An 18621-nucleotide genomic window follows, 5' to 3' on the forward strand; every position below is an offset into this window, starting at 1 on the left:
TCTTCCAACAGTGGCCAATGTCAGCTGCTTCAGAGGGAATGAACAGAACAGGCAATTCTCAAGTGATCCATCCCCTGTCATCCACTCCCAGATTCTGTCAGTCAGAGGCTAGGGACACCCAGAGCATGGGGTTGCACCCCTGACCATCTGGGCTACTAGCCATTGATGGACCTGTCCTCCAATCTAATCTAATCTAATTATCTAATTCTTTTTTTAACTCCATTATAATTTTGGCCTTCACCACATCCCCTGGCAATGAGTGAGATAGTTCATGTGTGCAAAGTTACTCACATGTCTCTGTGTTAATTGTTCTTAACCTAGCACACTTCAAGACACTCTTAAATAATAGTGATATAACTATTATAATATCTTCAGTATATTTAATCTTTACTTTACTGCAAATTGATTACTGACTCCATTCCCTAGTCAATTTTGAATGAGTTTCTTCCTATATTGTCATCATGATATTTTTTTGAAATGTTATAGTTAGGAGAAAACATGGATTCAGCAAAATCAGATTATATTTCGATTAATTTCATTAAAATTAACTGACATCAGAAATTGAGTTGCAATAAACTGTCATATTTATCAATTTTCTCCTCCTGTGAATTAGTAAGTGCTAAACATAAACACTGCATTAAACCTCCCAAACCACTTAGCGTATGGCTAAAACACAATGTTAAGTACATTACTACAAGTAAGTGCTAATTAGGTCCCTTTGGCATTACTGCAATATATTGGCTAATTACAAATTCTAAGTTTACTCTTGGGACATATCTGTTTTCTGATGGTTAGAGACTCTTCCATTACTGTTAAAACACAACTATAAGCAAAATAATAGAAGTTATGTTTTATTTTTCATTACATTATATTTCATTACAATATTTCTAAATTTAATCTAATGTCTTTCAAGCACTCTGCAAAACAGGAGCTACACAAATAATAATAGAAAAGGCAGCAGTTATACAAAGGCATTCAGTGAGCATTACTGGGATGGGTACAACAGACTTGTAGGCAGATAGCTGTGTATGTCCAGAGTTCTATACCTATTTCATACCACCTAGCAGTAAAATCTGGTCATTGTAGACATCATTCCTAATGCCACACAATTTCTCTGTAAGTATATTCAAAGCTTCATAGATTCTAAGACTGTGTGATCATCCAGTCTGACTTTCTGTATAACACAGGCCATAAGCAGACTTTCCAATTTCTTCATACCTGCATGCCAATCTCTTGTCCATTCTCATTAATAGACAAACACTTAAAGGTTTGTAATAATATTCATCTACAGAAGACAATGGAGATCAGAGAGAATTGCTTTAAACAGCAAATTTACATATATTTGCACAAATATCAACTATTTTTCTGGTTTCCAAAACCAGAAGCATCAGATAATGAAAGAAATTCAAATGATTTATTCAGTGAATATTATACTCCAAAATTGCTGTATCTTTGGTCTGTATATCATCTGTATGGCATATTAAATTCACAGAGAAATAATTATGTCTTGATATGAAAAATAGCATAAAAAATAATTACATTTATATTACATGACGACTAATTTGCCATGATCAGCGCAGATAGTTACATTTAATTCAGAGGACTCCTGGAATATTCTTGCTACTTACAAACAATGGCTAATAGATCATTGTACGTGTTCTGCCATCATACATTTGTTTTCAAAATTTGACTGAACTGGTTGTTGAATTTCACTCTACGATACCCACAGAAAGCAATGAAGTTTATCGTTCCAACTTCAGAAACTGAGCTTGTTTTGTCTCATTTCCCTCCTCAGAGCAGGCCTTAGTCCCGAGAAAGAATTAAAAGTGATATTTTCTACAAAAGAAAGCAAGTTAGCGGAGGCTCTCTCTTTACTTGTCCCTCTCTTGGCATGGAATAGGCTTGAAGGTTGTTTCGATGTTTTCCAGAAGTACAAAATCATATCTGCACGTCTGCAGCCTGCATAAATAGACAAGGGGAGAGAACACACTCTATATAAGTGTGTATAAAAGAATTATATCACATTCGTATAAAAGAATTTTCTATTTTTAATTCAAGTTCAAAATACTATAGTATATGAATGATTAAATTGGTGGCATTTACCACCTTTAAGAAAATATGCTCAAGACAAGGGGATACGTCTTTTTGTCTCAGTTTACTCCTTGTTCCTTGGGTAATAAGCTGGGTGGTGCTGTGGGGAAGGAGTAAGAATGGCCTGCCAGGATGACCAATAAAGATAGGTGTTGTCATTCAGTCTGGAGTGGATTTAGTCTTCATTCAAACTGTCCTCTTGGACTGACTGGCTCTGGCACAGAATAGCCAATTCCTAGGAAACCATTAGGGTTGACTATTTTGTTGATCCCCTGCCCACTGAGGTACAAAGATCTCTTTCTAGCTGGGGCTGGTTAGCAGACATGTGTGATGTAATCCTTCCTTACCATTCTCCTAAGGAAGGGATGTGGCTGTTATAAGTGAATGGAGCAATGCAAAACCAAGTCATCCCATTTCCTCCTTTTTCTTGATGCAATGGCTGCCTATAGGAGAAGGTTTTATGTAGATGGCGGAGGGTCAATTCGGCATGTCAACATTAAGAAAAGTCAAAATTCTCACAATACTGTAGTACCAGATTCTGCCTCACCCTAGCATGGGTGCGCACTAGGGTAAGGAGGGCATAAAGAACCCTCTCTCTTTGTGAGACCCACATAAGCACCATGCAGGAGCACACAGTGTCCCACAGAGGCAGGGAGAGGCCATGGCCCTGCCCCTCACGCATGAGTAAGTAGAGCTGGATAGAAGGGGCTGGATGGGTGTGGGGGTAAGAAACTATCCCACAAAGGAGTATTACAGCAGCCTCTATATACTGGTGCTCCCTTTGGGGCAGTGTGGCTATGCACTGCCCTCCAATTCACAGCTGTGCCTAAATGGCATAATCGATCCAGTCCCATAGTAGGATGGGTTTTAGCGGATGACATGGACAAGAGAAAAAAATTGGGAAAAGATGTACGGCCTCTTTGGTTATTTCATTTATCAGTGGGGTTTCCAAGTCAGCTATAGCTCCACCCATCTGTGAGTAAAGGAACAGTGGTTTACCATATGTTGTACAGAACAGCAAGCTTGGGCCCCACTCAATAATCCCTAGGGAAGACAAATTAATAGATTGTATAGATATAGTGGTTCCCTCTGATTTTTATTAATGAGTCTAACCTCCTATGAGCTGTGTTCTGCAGAATTTCACCCAGTAGTTTCTGTATCAAAGCTATAACTTCTAGTTGAGCTAAAGCATATATTTTTAATAATGCTTTAATTTTCTGTGGAACAGCAGAGAAGCAATTCCTGCATATTACTGCTGGAGCCTTGAGCATTTATTCATCTAGAGCTCCTCACAAGAGAGGTTCAAAGAACTCATGAAACAGCTTCCAGGCCAAGCTGCAACAACAAATCATTATGTATATACTTTGTATATACCTTGTAATTATATAGTGGTGTAATTTTAATGTACCTGAAGATTGTAGGTACCAGTACACAGTAGTACAATACTGGAACAAATGCTGGATTAAGAGAGAGAAATGTGTGAATATAGGCATTTCTTCCAATGTGACCTGCCATTCCATCAGTGGAATTTTTACCTGGTAAAGATACATTTCTTATCCATCGGAGAGAAAACAGTACAAAGACTACTCTGCAAGCTTCATATTGGAGTTTGATCTCTTCACCAGAGAGATCAGGTGAAGAGTCCTGAAAATTGGGTGTGGCCCCAGGGGACACCTGGGTCCATACACCATCTGTGTGGATCATGTGGCAGTCCAGGTGAGAACTGTACCATCTATGATATACCCTGGACTACAACTGTACCCTATTAGCATAGCGCCATGGGTCTCTCCCCCCTGCACCTGTGCCCTTTTCTTAATCTAATCTTTTGCTGTATGAATATTTCAGGCCTTTCTGATTATGGAGTATTTATGTAATTATTGTAATTATGTCTAACTACATGAAGTGAATATGTGTAGTCACTCTAATTCGAGGTATTTATGGAATTACCATGAGCAATTATGTAATTACAGCATAAAAAAGCATCATAAAATCTGTATTAAAATTATTTTGAAATTTCAGACTCGGACTTTAAGGCCAGAAGGGACCGTCGTGATCATCTAGTCTGACATGCACATTGCAGGCCACAGAACCTCACCCACCCACTCCTGTAATAGACTCATAAACTCTGGCTGAGTTACTGAAATCCTCAAAGCATGATTTAAAGACTTCAAGTTACAGAGAATCCACCATTTACTCTGGTTTAATCCTGCAAGTGAACCTTACCCCATCCTGCAGTGGAAGGCAAAAAACAAACAAACAAACAAAAACCCAGGGCCTCTGCCAATCTGACCCAGGGGAAAATTCCTTCCCAAGCCCAAATAGGACAATCAGTTAGGCCTGGTCTACACTAGGAGCTTATATCGAATTTAGCGCCGTTACATCGAATTAACCATGCACCCGTCCACACCAGGAAGCTACTTAGTTCGAAATAGAGCTCTTTTAAATTCGACTTCTGTAATCCTCGAAAACGAGAGGAGTAGCGCTAAATTCGAAATGGCAATATCGAATTAGGCTAGGTGTGGATGGAAATCGACGGTAATAGCTCCGGGAGCTATCCCACAGTGCACCACTCTGTTGACGCTCTGGACAGCACTTCGAGCTCGGATGCTCTGACCAGCCACACAGGAAAAGCCCCGGGAAAATTTGAATTCCTTTTCCTGTCTGGCCAGTTTGAATCTCATTTTCTGTTTGGACAGCGTGGAGAGCTCAGCAGCACTGGCAACGATGCAGAGCTCTCCAGCAGAGTTGGCCGTGCAATCTAATAGAAAGAGGGCCCCAGCATGGACTGATTGGGAAGTCTTGGATCTCATCGCTGTGTGGGGTGATGAGTCCGTGCTTTCAGAGCTGCGCTCCAAAAGAAGGAATGCAAAGATCTACGAGAAGATCTCTAAAGCCATGGCAGAGAGAGGATACAGCCGGGATGCAACGCAGTGCCGCGTGAAAATCAAGGAGCTGAGACAAGGCTACCAAAAAACCAAAGAGGCAAACCGACGCTCCGGATCCCAGCCCCACACATCACGTTTCTACGAGGCACTGCATTCCATCCTAGGTGCAGCCGCCACCACTACCCCACCAGTGACCGTGGACTCCGAGGATGGGATATTGTCCACGGCCGGTTCCTCCTCGGAAATGTTAGGTGACGGGGAAGATGAGGAAGGAGATGAGGAGGACGAGGCAGTCGACAGCGCTTGCACCGCTGATTTCAACGACAGCCAGGAGCTCTTCATCACCCTTACCGAGATCCCCTACCAACCGTCCACAGCCCTTACCCCGGACACCGAATCAGGGGAAGGATCAAGCAGTGAGTGCTTTAAACATCTAAACATTTCATTTTAACATAAGTGGAATATTTATATTGTTAAGAATGGGCTTTTCAGTCACTCATTTAAACATAGAAACTTTTATTTATAACAAAACAGGAATATTAACTATATTAGTAATTTGTTGTTCATGATTTAGTTGGCTTAGTGAACTATTTACTCCTAACTATGTATAGAAAATCAAGTACTGTCCGGATATTCATGATTAGTCCACCACAGGACGCTCCACTCTGTAGTCCGTTATGCTGAACTTAAATGAAAAGGCGGTCAATGTGCCCGGGAATGGACAGACAGTCCTCCTGGGATAGCTCGGCATAGCTCTCCTGGAGGTACCGCTCCAGCATGCGCACGAGGTTCAACGGCAGGGCGATCTTGTTTGGTCCCCCGTGGTAACACACGTTCCCACGCCATGAGTCCATCAGGTAGTCGGGGATCAGTGCGCGGCACAGCATGGCGGCATACGGCCCAGGCCTCTGCATGCTTTCACGCAGCATCCTTCCCCTCTCGGTCTCCGAGATCCTCATGAGGGTTATGTCACACATGACGCCCTGCTTTAAATTAGGGAGGGGAATGTTAGTATTGGGACTGCTTTACAGCCACGCGGTGGAGGCGGCAGAGGGGCAGCATACAGGGATCTTTCCCGGGGACAGCCGCGAGGTGGTGGGACAGGGGCAGAGCTCATGCTTCCCTGATTGCTGCCAGCAGAGAGTGGCCTTGCATTCAGTGCGAAAGGAGCCCAGTGCTACTATTACATGTTTAAGCTGCCACAAGTCTACGGCTTACCATGTTTTCCTGCAGCAGAAGTAGAGGTGTCCTGCAACGCTTCTCTGATCGCAACTGCAGGACCCCAGACACATAAGGCGAGGGCCGAAAATTCGACCTTGTCCTGAGTGCGCATGTGAAAGGTGCAGTGCATGGTGTTGTTCACAGAGAAAGACTATGCTCTTTGTTAGCAACTTCATTTATCTGTCTCAGGAATTTACTCCCTTTTTCCCATTCCCACAGACACATCTGCGACTGTCTCCCAACCCAGCCTGGCATCACACTCCCAGAGGCTAGCGCAGATTAGAAGAAGGAAGAGAAAAACGCGGGAAGACATGTTTTATGAACTTATGGAGTGCTCACGAGAGCAGGCAGCCCAGACGACACAGTGGAGGGAGAACTTGTCACAAATGCACAGAGCAGTCATGGAACGGGAGGAGAGGTGGCGCCAGGAGGACCAGCAGGCTACTCAAACCCTGCTTGGACTAATGAGGGAGCAAACGGAGACGCTCCGGCGCCTAGTGGATGTTCTGCAAGACCGGAGGCAGGAGGACAGAGCACTGCTGCTGTCTATCTCTAACCGCCCTCCCCCGCCATCAAGTCCCACACCCCCCTCACCAAAAGTACAAAGAAGGAGGGGCGGCAAGGGCCGTTAAAACTGTCAGTCGGCCACTGCACACTGCTGCAGCAATGGAAGGCTCTCGTTCCAAAGTTTGAAAAGTCCTTTCCTACCCATCTCACACTAGCCCATGTCCAAGTTTCCTTCCCCCCCCCCCCTTTTCATGTGCGGTTCATAATAAAACATCTGTTTCTGTTAAGTACTGTTTCCGAGAGTGTCTTTTGGAGGGGATTCTGTCTGAAGGGGGGGAAGGGGTTTGTTACTTGGACAGGACAGTCACCTGTAGCAGGCTACAGAGGCGGGGGCAGGTCCAGCATCAGGACACATACACAGCACAGTCACCAGTTACCCTGGTCAGTCTGGGAGGCGGTTTTCTTGTTCTGGGGTGCGAGGGGGTTGATCTGTGACTTTGTGTCGGGGGAGGGCAGTTAGAGATCCTATGCCGCGGTCCTTATCCTGGATCACAGAGCCACGCAGCAGGGGATCTGTTACCCTCCGCCCCCTGCCAGAAAGTCACTTGGCCGACACATACATCCAGTCCCGCCCAGGACTGCTGGCAGGCTGCGTTGAAACAACCAATCCAGCACTGCGGAGCCTGTCATTCCCAGACTTTAGAGGCATCATTTGCATCAAAACACTAAGCCCGCCCCCCCGCCACAGTCTGCGTCCCCGGTTTAAAACATTCCCGCGAAAACAGTAAAAAAGAGAACCTTGTTCATTAACAGAACAGAACAGATTTTATTTGTTGGGAAGGTGGGGAAGGGGGTATGTAACTTGGAAGGATAGTCAACAGTAACTGGGTAAAGAAACGGGGGCAGGTTCAGCATCTGTGTCCAGAAAGTAAAAAGTCACTGGAGACCCTGTTCAGTCAGGAACCTGGCTTTCAAAGCCTCCCTGATGCACAGCGCGTCCCGCTGTGATCTTCTAATCGCCCTGCTGTCTGGCTGGACGTAATCAGAAGCCAGGCTATTTGCCTCAACCTCCCACCCCGACATATAGGTCTCCCCCTTGCTCTCACACAAATTGTGGAGCACACAGCAAGCAGCTATCACAATGGGGATATTGGTCTCGCTGAGATCACAGCGAGTGAGTAGGCTTCTCCATCTCCCCTTGAGACGGCCAAAAGCACACTCCACCACCATTCTGCACTTGCTGAGCCGGTAGTTGAAGAGTTCTTTCCCTGAGTCCAGTGCGCCAGTGTAGGGCTTCATGAGCCAGGGCATTAGCGGGTATGCAGGGTCCCCGAGGATGACTGTAGGCATCTCCACATCCCCAACAGTTACTTTGTGGTCCGGGAAGTAAAGACCTTCCTGCAGCCGTCTACACAGACCAGAGTTCCTGAACACCCTAGCGTCATGAACCTTGCCAGGCCATCCAACGTAGATATTGGTAAAACGTCCCCGATGGTCCACCAGTGATTGCAGCACCATGGAAAAGTAGCCCTTCCGGTTGATGTACTGGCTAGCCTGGTGGTCCGGTGCCAGGATAGGGATGTGAGTCCCATCTATAGCCCCACCGCAGTTTGGGAATCCCATCTCGGCAAAGCCATCTCTGATGAGCTCCACGTTTCCCAGGGTCACTACCTTAGATAGCAGTAGCTTGACGATTGCCCTGGCTACTTGCATAACAGCAACCCCCACGGTAGACTTGCCCACGCCAAACTGGTTAGCGACGGACCGGTAGCTGTCTGGCGTTGCGAGCTTCCAGAGGGCTATGGCCACTCGCTTCTGGACAGTCAGGGCTGCCCGCATCCGGGTGTCCTTTCGCTTCAGGGCAGGGGACAGCAACTCACACAGTTCGAGGAAAGTCCCATTCCGCATGCGAAAGTTGCGCAGCCACTGGGATTCATCCCAGACCTGCAGCACTATGCGGTCCCACCATTCCGTGCTGGTTTCACGGGCCCAGAATCGCCGTTCAACAGTATCAACAAGACCCAGTGACAGCGAGATGTCCTGGGCGCTGGGTCTCATGTTCTCAGAGAGGTCGGAGCTAGTGTCCGACTTCATGCCGTCACGGTAGTGCCGTAGCCTCCTCTCATGATTGATCTGCAGCTGCCTCTGGTACAGGTGGAGGAGAAGCTGCGAGGCGTTGAGAACTGCCACAACTGCAGCGATGGTCGCAGCGGGATCCATGCTCGCACTGCTGTGGCGTCCGCGCTGTCAGTAATCAGAAAAGCGCGCGAACTGATTTCCCGCCGGCGCTTTCAGGGAGGGAGGGAGGGAGGGCTTGAGTGACGGACGGATGACGACAGGCGCCCAAAAGCATCCTCGACACATTTTTTTACCCAGAAGGCATTTGGGGCTCGACCCAGAATTCCAATGGGCAGGGGGGACTGCGGGAACTGTGGGATAGCTGCCCACAGTGCACCGCTTCCAATGTCGACGCTTGCCCCGTTAGTGTGGACTCACAAAGTCTCACAAAGTCGAATTACTGTCCTTAGTGTGGACACACACGTTCGACTTAGTAATATCGATTCCACATAGTCGAATTAACTAAAATCGAAGTACTCTCGTAGTGTAGACAAGGCCTTAGACCCTGAGCATGTCAGCAAGACCCACCAGCCAGACACCTAGGAAAGAAGTCATTGCAGTAACTCAGAGCCCACCTCATCTAGTGTCCCATCTCTGGCCACTGGACATATTTGCTACAAACAGTTGCAGATGAGCAACATGCCAGTGTAGGCAGTCTTGTCATACCATCCCCTCCATAAATGTATAAAACTCAATATCGACACCAGTTAGATTTTTGCCCCCACTGCTCCCCTTGGAAGGCTGTTCCAGAACTTTACTGCTCTGATGGTTAAAAACCTTCATCCAATTTCAAGCCTAAACTTGTTGATGGCCAGTTTATATCCATTTGTTTTCTTCTGTTCACATTGGTGCATAGCTTAAATAACTCCTCTCCCTCCCTGCTATTTATCCATCTGATATATTTATAGAGAGCAATCATATCTCCTCTCAGTCTTCGTTTGGTTAGGCTAAACAAGCAAAGCTCCTTGAGTCTCCTCCCATAAAGTAGGTTTTCCATTCCTCTGATCATCCTCGTAGCCCTTCTCTGCACCTGTTCCAGTGTGAATTAATATTTCTTAAACATGGGAGACCAGAACTGCACACAGTATTCCAGATGAGGTCTCACCAGTTCCTTGTATAATGGTAACTTCCTTACCTCTACTGGAAATACTTCACCTGATGCAGCCTACAATTGAATTGGCTTTTTTTCATGGCCACATCGCACTGGCAGCTCATAGTCATCCTGTGATTGACCAAAACACCCAGGTCTTTCTCCTCATCTGTGGCTTCCAACTGATACACTCCAACTTATAGCAAAAATTCTTGTTGTTAGTTCCCAAGTGCATGATCTTACACTTTGCACTATTAAATTTCATCCCATTTCTATTATTCCAGTTTTCAATATCATTCAGATCTTCTGTGATATTCCAGTCTTCCTCTGTATTGGCAATACCTCCAACTTTGTGCTATCTGCAAATTTTATTAGCACACTCCCAATTTTTGTGCCAAGGTCATGAACGAATAATAAGATTGATTCCAAGATCAATCCTTAAGGAACGCCACTAGTAACCTTCCTCCTGCCTGACAGTTCACCTTTCAATACGACCCAGTGTAGTCTCCCCTTTACCCAGTTCCTTATCCACCTTTCAATTCTCATATTAATCCCCATCTTCTCCAATTTAACTAATAATTTCCCCAGTGTGGAATGTATTGAAATCCAAGTAGATAAGATCTACTGCATTTCCTTTGTCTTAAAAAAAATCAGTTGTCTTCTCAAAGAAAGAACTCAGGTTGGCCTGGCATGATCTACCTTCTGTAAAACCATGTTGTATTTTATCTCAATTACCTCTACGTCCTTAACTAGTTTTGCTTTCAAAAAATTTTCCAAGACCTTGCATACAGTTGAGGTCAAACTAACTAGCCTGTAGTTTTCTGGATCACATTTTTTCCCCCTTTCTTAAAAATAGGTAGTATATTAGCAATTCTCCAATCATAGGTATGACCCCCAAGTTTATGGATTCATTAAAAATCTTTGCAGTTGGCTTTGCAATATCATGTGCCAGTTGCTTTAATATTCTAGGATGGAAATTATCTGGGTCCCCCAGTTTGGTCCCATTGAGATGTTTGAGTTTGACCAGGCTCTAAAAGCCGCAGAGCCAGCCATGAGAGAATTCCCCCAGCACAGGAATTGGGTTAGGCTGCCACAGACTGCCCCCCAAGATCCACTCTGTGGGCATGCTAGGGGCCGGAGAAGGGCCATAGTGCTATGTCCTAGAGTGGTTCAGGACAGCAGCGCCACCCACAGGCAATATAGGTATGCTGTTACACCCAGGGTTCAGCCCTCAGAGCAACACAGAATTGGGAGGGTACAAAGGGGGCTTAAAGCAACCTTTGCCCCTACTATCCCTGGGCTGCAAGGTTTATTTTGTGCCTCTAAGGGTATGTCTATGCTGCAATTAGACAACCATGGCTGGCCCAGGCCAGCTGACTAGGGCTCACAGGGCTCAAGCCAAGGTGTTGTTTAATTGCGGTGTAGATGTATAGGCTTGGGCTGCAGCCCGAGCTTTGGAATCCTCCCACCTCGCAGGGTCCTAGAGCTTGGGCACACCACAATTAAACAGTCCCTTAGCCTGAGCTCCACGAGCCTGAATCAGCTGGCACAGGCCAGCAATAGGTGTCTAATTGCAGTGTAGACATATCCTACGAGGCACAGAACAAAAACAGCACAGAGTAATTTGCCATGGGATTCCAAGTAAATTAGCAAGATTCTGACTTCTTAGCTGTATGTTATTTAGGACTGTTATTAATTCATAATAGTCTACTTTTGTCAGTGACTCATAATTCCAGTGGTATATATTTTCCATTCAGTACTCTTAGAGTGGTAACTCATATTAGATTTTGTTTGAAATTCTGCCTTTGCTGCACTTGGCATTTGTGTGCAGAATACATTAAAATGCAAAAATGTTGCTACATTAAATGCAGGATAAATTGTGAAGTAAAATCCTCCTATCAACGTTCTAGTGAATGGTTTGTTCTCACAAGACGGAAAGGCAAAGTTTAAATGTTATGGTGTCTGTACAGTTATCTGTGGAGATTTTAAGAATGGCTACTGGGGTATTGTCAACTTTATGAACTGATTAATACATTAATAGTTAAAGGAGTTAGGAAATGACATTTAAGCATTAAAACTGAAATCATACATACTTTTCAGTGTCAGTAAGCACAGCATACATGTTTTGCTCTTGTACTGTAGAATCCAAACAGGGGCAAACCCTATTTGCTTACTCACACATGGAGCTACACTGAAGTCAACAGGTTTGTTCTGTATGTGCGTGTGAGAAAATCTATATACAGACACACTGCTGAGGACAGAAAAATGCTGAAATAATGTTTTAAAATTTCTGTTACAGGAAAGGGTTGAATCTTGCAAACTTTAGAGACGCATATACACAGAACTTGCATATACAATGGATGTATGCTCAACACATGGAGTGTGTACTTAATATTTATGCACAAATCAACTTTTTCATAGGATGAATTATGTCTTAGACAAGGATATAATTTGTTGTGACAACAATATGCTTGTATTTAGGACTATGCATTATACACAAATTTCCACAAGCAGCCCAATAAATAATTTTCCAGAAACACCTCAAACAATCTAATCTTCAAGTATCCTTTTTACCAACTGTCCACTTACCTTCCTGGATCTGTAGTAGATCTTAGCCTCATTCGGAGAATCCTGAGCTTATATTTTGGGCCTATTAGAGTTCTTGTAGAAAAAGTCAAGGAAATTCTTGATATTTTGTCAAAATCCTCATAAAATCCAACAAAGATACTGGCTTGTCTATACTGTTGAAATGTAGCAGCTTCACTGGAGAGAAAGTATAATACTTTGTTATCTGAGTCAGATCCACTGTTATTAAAAAATTACTCTTGGTAAGATGTCTTGACTTGTGGTTAAGTTCAGAACTGGGAGTCTGGAGATCTGGATCCAGATTCCCTGGTACGTGCGGGGGAGGGATAGCTCAGTCGTTTGAGCATTGGCTTGCTAAACCCAGGGTTGTGAGTTCAATCCTTGAGGGAGCCATTTAGGGATCTAGGGCAAAAATCTGTCTGGGGATTGGTCCTGCTTTGAGCAGGGGGTTAGACTAGATGATCTCCTGAGGTCCCTTCCAACCCTGATATTCTATGATTCTATGTATCCACTTTACACCACATTACATGTGTAAACTGGCCCTTACCCTGCTGTTACTGACCAGGGACCACCGCCCCAGTGTAAGGAGGATTCTCCTGTAGGACAGAGCTAGCATAGGGACCAGAAAAAGAGGTGTGGCCAGGATGCTACTGTCCCTGGCTGAGTTATCAACTCAGTGAGACAGTTTTAATTTGTTGTACATTAGAGCATCCCTTAGGCTGCTTTAACCTAGCCCATGGGCATCAGTCCTGCACAGAGGTGTAATAGGATCTGGGCAATTCAAAGGTGATCTTGCACACACCCTTAATACTCTATGCACTGTGCAGAACAGCCAGAACCAGAATCTGGCCCCTAGATTTTTTTCTGCCTCTGCCTCTGCTAAAGACTTCTGCGAGACCTTTGGCAACTCTTTTAGGGCCTAAATTTCAAAACCAGGTATGTGCAATTACACTTGCAATAAAACATACCCCACGGTGTACCTACTTTGTATAGACAACTTCTACAGCTGTGCATACAAACTGTAAAATTACATACACAAAATGATTAATTACATGTTTCACTGGCCATTAGGTGTACAATTACCCAATTTATGTATGTTATCATGGTAACTGTGCACACAAATTAGGTACATATTAATATGCACATTTTTGTGTATGCTCTGTTATTCTCAACAGCAGGATCATAATTTCTGTGCTTCTGTTTCCTCCCCCTCAAAATGGTGAAAATAATAATTATTTACCTATCTTGAGAGATTAAAGTAATTGATGTTTATAAAGTTCATTGCAAGTTTTGGATGAGAAACACTATATAAGTGTCAGGCATAAGAAATGTAAATATAAGTCACTTATATAGGACATAATTCTGAGCTCACACTAGTTTTATGAGTGTCACTCCACTGACTTCAACAAAGTTACTCCCAATTTACACCTATGTAGGTAGCAGGAGAAGAAAGCCTATATACACATATTACATTAAAATGTCTTTAGGTTCTAACAAATCTTTGAAAGCCAAGACAAATCTGAGTTGCTGATGCCTTAATTCAGCACTGTTGTTGCATGTAAAATGGTAAATACTCTTTAAGAACATTTTTTACTTTCAATAATAAACAGCTTGCTATTGAACTGACTGCTACAAACAGTCTGCTCAGTAACTTTTTAACATAACTGGTAAGCAGTCACTGCCTCAGTGTGGTAATTCACCATTCTGGGACTACTTTGACTCTATATGATAGTGGCATCCATTTTTATTTTAGATCTGTCAGTGAAAGGGACCATGATAAGTTTCTAGACATAGTATGGCTTTTCATTTTTACCTGAAAGCAGAAAAACCTCAACTGATCCTCTACTATGTAAGATTGTCCTATATTTACCCAACTCAGCACTTACATTAACAGAACTTTTAATGATTTTCTTCTTTTTTTTTAAAATCTATCCCAATAGATTCTTCTGCAAGGTAAGGCAACTTTAGATAAATAAAAGATACAAAACCTGTTGAGTAAAACATGACTTACCTATTTATTTTTGATTCTATTGTGTTTCCAGCATTGTCTGTTATTTTAATTCTGATGAAACCTCTCCTAATGCTTTTGTTCCAAGTAATAAAATCCACAAAGTAGTAATACACTGCAAAATAGAAACAGAAAATAATAAGATTCAAAGATTGAATTCAACATCATAAATATAATTCCTGTTCTCTCCCTATTAAAAATACTCATTGGATGAGGATGATGACTCATTATCTCTCTCTCTAGGTTACTGGTTCAAATCAGAGGTAAGAGGCTATTAATTAAAGTAGTTTCCATATGATGGCTATTTGGAGTTATGTGAATAGAGCTGGTGGCTTCCCCCAGTTCTTAGAAGGAAAGGGTCCTGTCACTGGGCTGGTCACCTCCTGAGCACCTCCTCATGCCCAGAGGTGGTTTTCCATCTCTGTTTCTCTTTCCCCTCTTCTGAACCCCTTATGAACTTTACCCAGTCTTTTCTGTGGCTAATCCCACTCTCCCTTTGGGGCCTGTTCACTAACAAAAACAGTCCAACAACAGCCTTCAAAACCCTAAAAATAATACCCTTCACCACTACCCAAAAGTTCATACTCTGCTCCGGCTTTTCTATCATACTTGGAGCTCTTCCTCTGTCTCAGTCTGTTTCCTCATCAGTCTGCCACTCGCAGCCTTTCCTACTAGGAGCTCAGCCTTCTAGCTTTGACTTCCTTCTCCAGCCAGCGTCTCTCCTGCAAGCGTCTGAGGGAGATGGCAGCAAACAGCATATATACTGCTGTCCTATTGAGAGCTCCTCTGGATCTGTGGGGAGACAGGGGTGCCCTGCCCCACCCTATACCACAGGGCTCCTGATTCCAGACCCTTAGTGTCCTGGGTTTTCCCCATCCAACTACTAACTCCCTGGGACTCCTTCCTCTCTCTTCTGGCTTTGACCACTACCTGCTCCTTTTCTAGTTCCAATGTCCCTGAAACAGGGTTTTCTGGCCTCCTCTAGGCCTAAAGGGCCAGGATACCCCATTACAGATCCACATCACAAAACAACCAGCACTATTGGTGTTAAAAGTTTGATCCTGTATTCCATTGCTCAGCCAAAACCTCTATTCACTTCAGTGGGAGCTCTGCCTGACAAAGGAATGAGGGCTCAGACTCTAACTGCCATATTTGTTGGCAGCCTCCAGAGAGAGTGAATGAGAATGTTGTAAAAGCAACCATGTCACCTTTGGAAGTAACATTTTCAGAAAATAGTTGAGGTATATTGCCAGAATGCTGGAGGAAATTAGATTGCATTATTGCTACCAATACAGTACCTACTGTGTGAATAATCAGAGGAAAAGAAACTATTTGGGGGTTGTTATATATATTTTTGAGCACTAAATTCAATTAAAACTGTTTTGTATATTTTGTTTTTTTAATATTATTTGCTCAAAAACACTTTATATAAATGTTTTAAGTTTGTTTTCCCTATGTGTGTCTTGGGTTTTTAGTTCAATTTATCTCTTTTGTTTATTTTGTAGTCTCTTTTGTTTATTTGTTTCCTCAGTAGCCTTTTTCCTTTTCAAATTCCTAGGGATTACCATAGGCTTCACTCAGTAATTACCCTGCTCTCCTGACTCATTTATTGGTCTAATTTCTCTGTTGGTTCTTGCTTATTAGTACTTTACTGTGCCCAGTTGTGTCAGGGCTTCTTATTCCGCTACATGTGTTTTGCTTATTACTGTATATGTACAGTCCTCTTCAGGACAGCACTGCTCACCCTAGTAAGGGAGGGGCCTAGAAAAGGTGGCCTAAAAATTGCCTGCCCTACAACAACTGGCCAGCAAGCCGCAGCTGGCAGTTTAACCCAATCTGCGGCCGAAACCAAAAGAAAAATTTGAGAAAACTTACCATTGGTGTATGGAATGTTCGTACCCTCATGGATCGAGAAGCTGTTGCAAGACCTGAGAGAAGGACAGCTCTCATTGCTCGAGAACTAGTCCGCTACAACATCGATATAGCGGCATTAAGTGAAACAAGATTGCCTGGGGAAGGTTTCTTGAGTGAACCAGGAGGTGGTTACACCTTCTTCTGGAAGGGTAAGACTGAGACAGAGGACAGAATACACGGAGTTGGTCTGGCAATAAAAACCGTATTGATGCATCAACTCCCAGATCTTCCAGTGGGTATCAATGAAAGATTGCTGAAGCTATGCTTCCCACTAAATGCCAAACATCATGTCACTATCATCAGTGCATATGCAGCCACTTTAACATGCTCTGACAACTCAAAGGAACAATTCTATGAACAATCCAGACTGATCAAGGCCACACCTGTAACAGATAAACTACTTCTACTTGGAGATTTCAATGCCCGAGTCGGGGCTGACAGCGAGAACTGGAAAGGAGTAATCGGGCCACATGGTGTAGGCAAAATGAACAGTAATGGATTACTTCTTTTGAGTCTTTGTTCTGAAAATGACCTGACCATTACCAACACTCTGTTCCGACAAGCGGACAAATACAAAACAACGTGGATGCACCCTTGGTCCAAACAGTGGCATCTGATAGATTATGCCATTGTTAGAAGGCGAGACATTCGAGACGTACTGATTACCAGAGTATTGCGAGGCGCAGAGTGCTGGACAGATCACAGATTAGTCAGGACGTCTCTTCAACTCTACATCGTTCCTTCTCGGCACAAACGCCCTAAGCATGTGCGACCTGCTTTCAATATAGCCAAACTGAAGGATGCTCAATGTTTCAACAAATTCCAGAAGAGTCTTGATGACAAATTGACATCCCACGGACAACTGATCGGTACTGTAACCGAAAAATGGGACCAGTTCAAGCAGATAGTGACTGACACAGCAATAACATCTCTTGGACCAAAGAAAAGAACACTTCAGGACTGGTTTGATGAGAACCAAGAAGAAATATACTCAGCACTGGAAGTAAAGAGAAAAGCCTTTATCAAATGGCAGAATGACCCCTCCTCAGTCTCTAAAGGGGACCATTTCAAGTACCTTCAGAGCAAAACACAGAAAGACCTCCGTCAGATACAAGACAACTGGTGGGAGAGCAAAGCCAAAGAAATTGAGCACTATGCTGAGACCCACAACTTAAAGATGTTCTTCAGTGCTATTAAGACTGACTATGGACCCTTTAAACCAAGGACCACCCCATTGCTCTCATTAGACAACACAACGCTGATTAAAGATAAAGACGGCATCAACGAAAGATGGCGAGAACACTTTAGCAACCTTCTCAATAGACCATCAACCGTGAATAATAATGTCCTTAATGAAATTCTACAACAACCTGCTCTGACAGATCTTGATTTTCCGCCCATTATAGATGAGATTAAGAAAGCTGTTAGCCAGATGAGTTCAGGGAAAGCTCCTGGAAAAGATGGGATACCAGCAGAGATATATAAAGCAGCAGGTCCAGCAGCACTAGCAGCATTCCACAGCGTGATCATCAACATCTGGGAGGATGAAAACATACCACAGGACCTTCGCGATGCTACTATTGTCTCTCTTTTCAAGAACAAAGGCAGCAAAGCAGACTGTGGAAACTATAGAGGCATATCCCTCCTCTCTGTTGGAGGGAAGATCATCGCCCGCATCATCTTGAACCGCCTAATAGCCAGTATTTCCGAGGCAAATCTACCTGAAAGTCAATGTGGTTTTCGACCTGGCCGGAGCACAGTCGACATGGTGTTTGCTGTCAGACAAATACAAGAGAAGTGCATTGAACAGAACATACACCTGTATGCTGTCTTCATAGATCTGACTAAGGCGTTTGATACCGTCAACAGGGAAGCCCTTTGGACCATTCTAACACGACGTGGCTGCCCAAGAAAATTTGTCCAGATTATACGCCTTTTTCATGATAGCATGACAGGCGAAGTATTGTCTGATGGAGCCACATCAGCCCCCTTTAACATCACCAACGGCGTGAAACAAGGATGTGTTCTCGCTCCTGTCCTATTTAACCTGTTCTTTGCATGTGTCCTTAACCATGCAGTGAAAGATCTGGACCGAGGTATATACTTGAAATACCGGCACAATGGTTCACTTTTTGACCTCCGTTACCTGAATGCAAAGACTAAGACAGTGCAGAAACTCCTTCTTGAGGCACTCTTTGCTG

General features: G+C 43.8%; 1 protein-coding gene across 1 annotated transcript in view; it reads right to left on the bottom strand.

The window, feature by feature from the left end:
- Positions 1-1871: 1871 nt before the first annotated feature.
- LIPI (lipase I) overlaps positions 1872-18621 on the bottom strand; it is a 32274-nt gene continuing 15524 nt past the window's right edge. The window contains exons 8-10 of the mRNA XM_065419088.1: positions 14510-14621; positions 12502-12675; positions 1872-1959 (exon numbers count right to left, since the gene is read on the bottom strand). Coding sequence (XP_065275160.1) covers positions 1872-1959; positions 12502-12675; positions 14510-14621 — 374 coding nt within the window. The remainder of the gene's footprint in view (positions 1960-12501; positions 12676-14509; positions 14622-18621) is intronic.

This window comes from Emys orbicularis, chromosome 1 (genome assembly GCF_028017835.1).
Source record: "Emys orbicularis isolate rEmyOrb1 chromosome 1, rEmyOrb1.hap1, whole genome shotgun sequence".
Taxonomy (NCBI): domain Eukaryota; kingdom Metazoa; phylum Chordata; order Testudines; family Emydidae; genus Emys; species Emys orbicularis.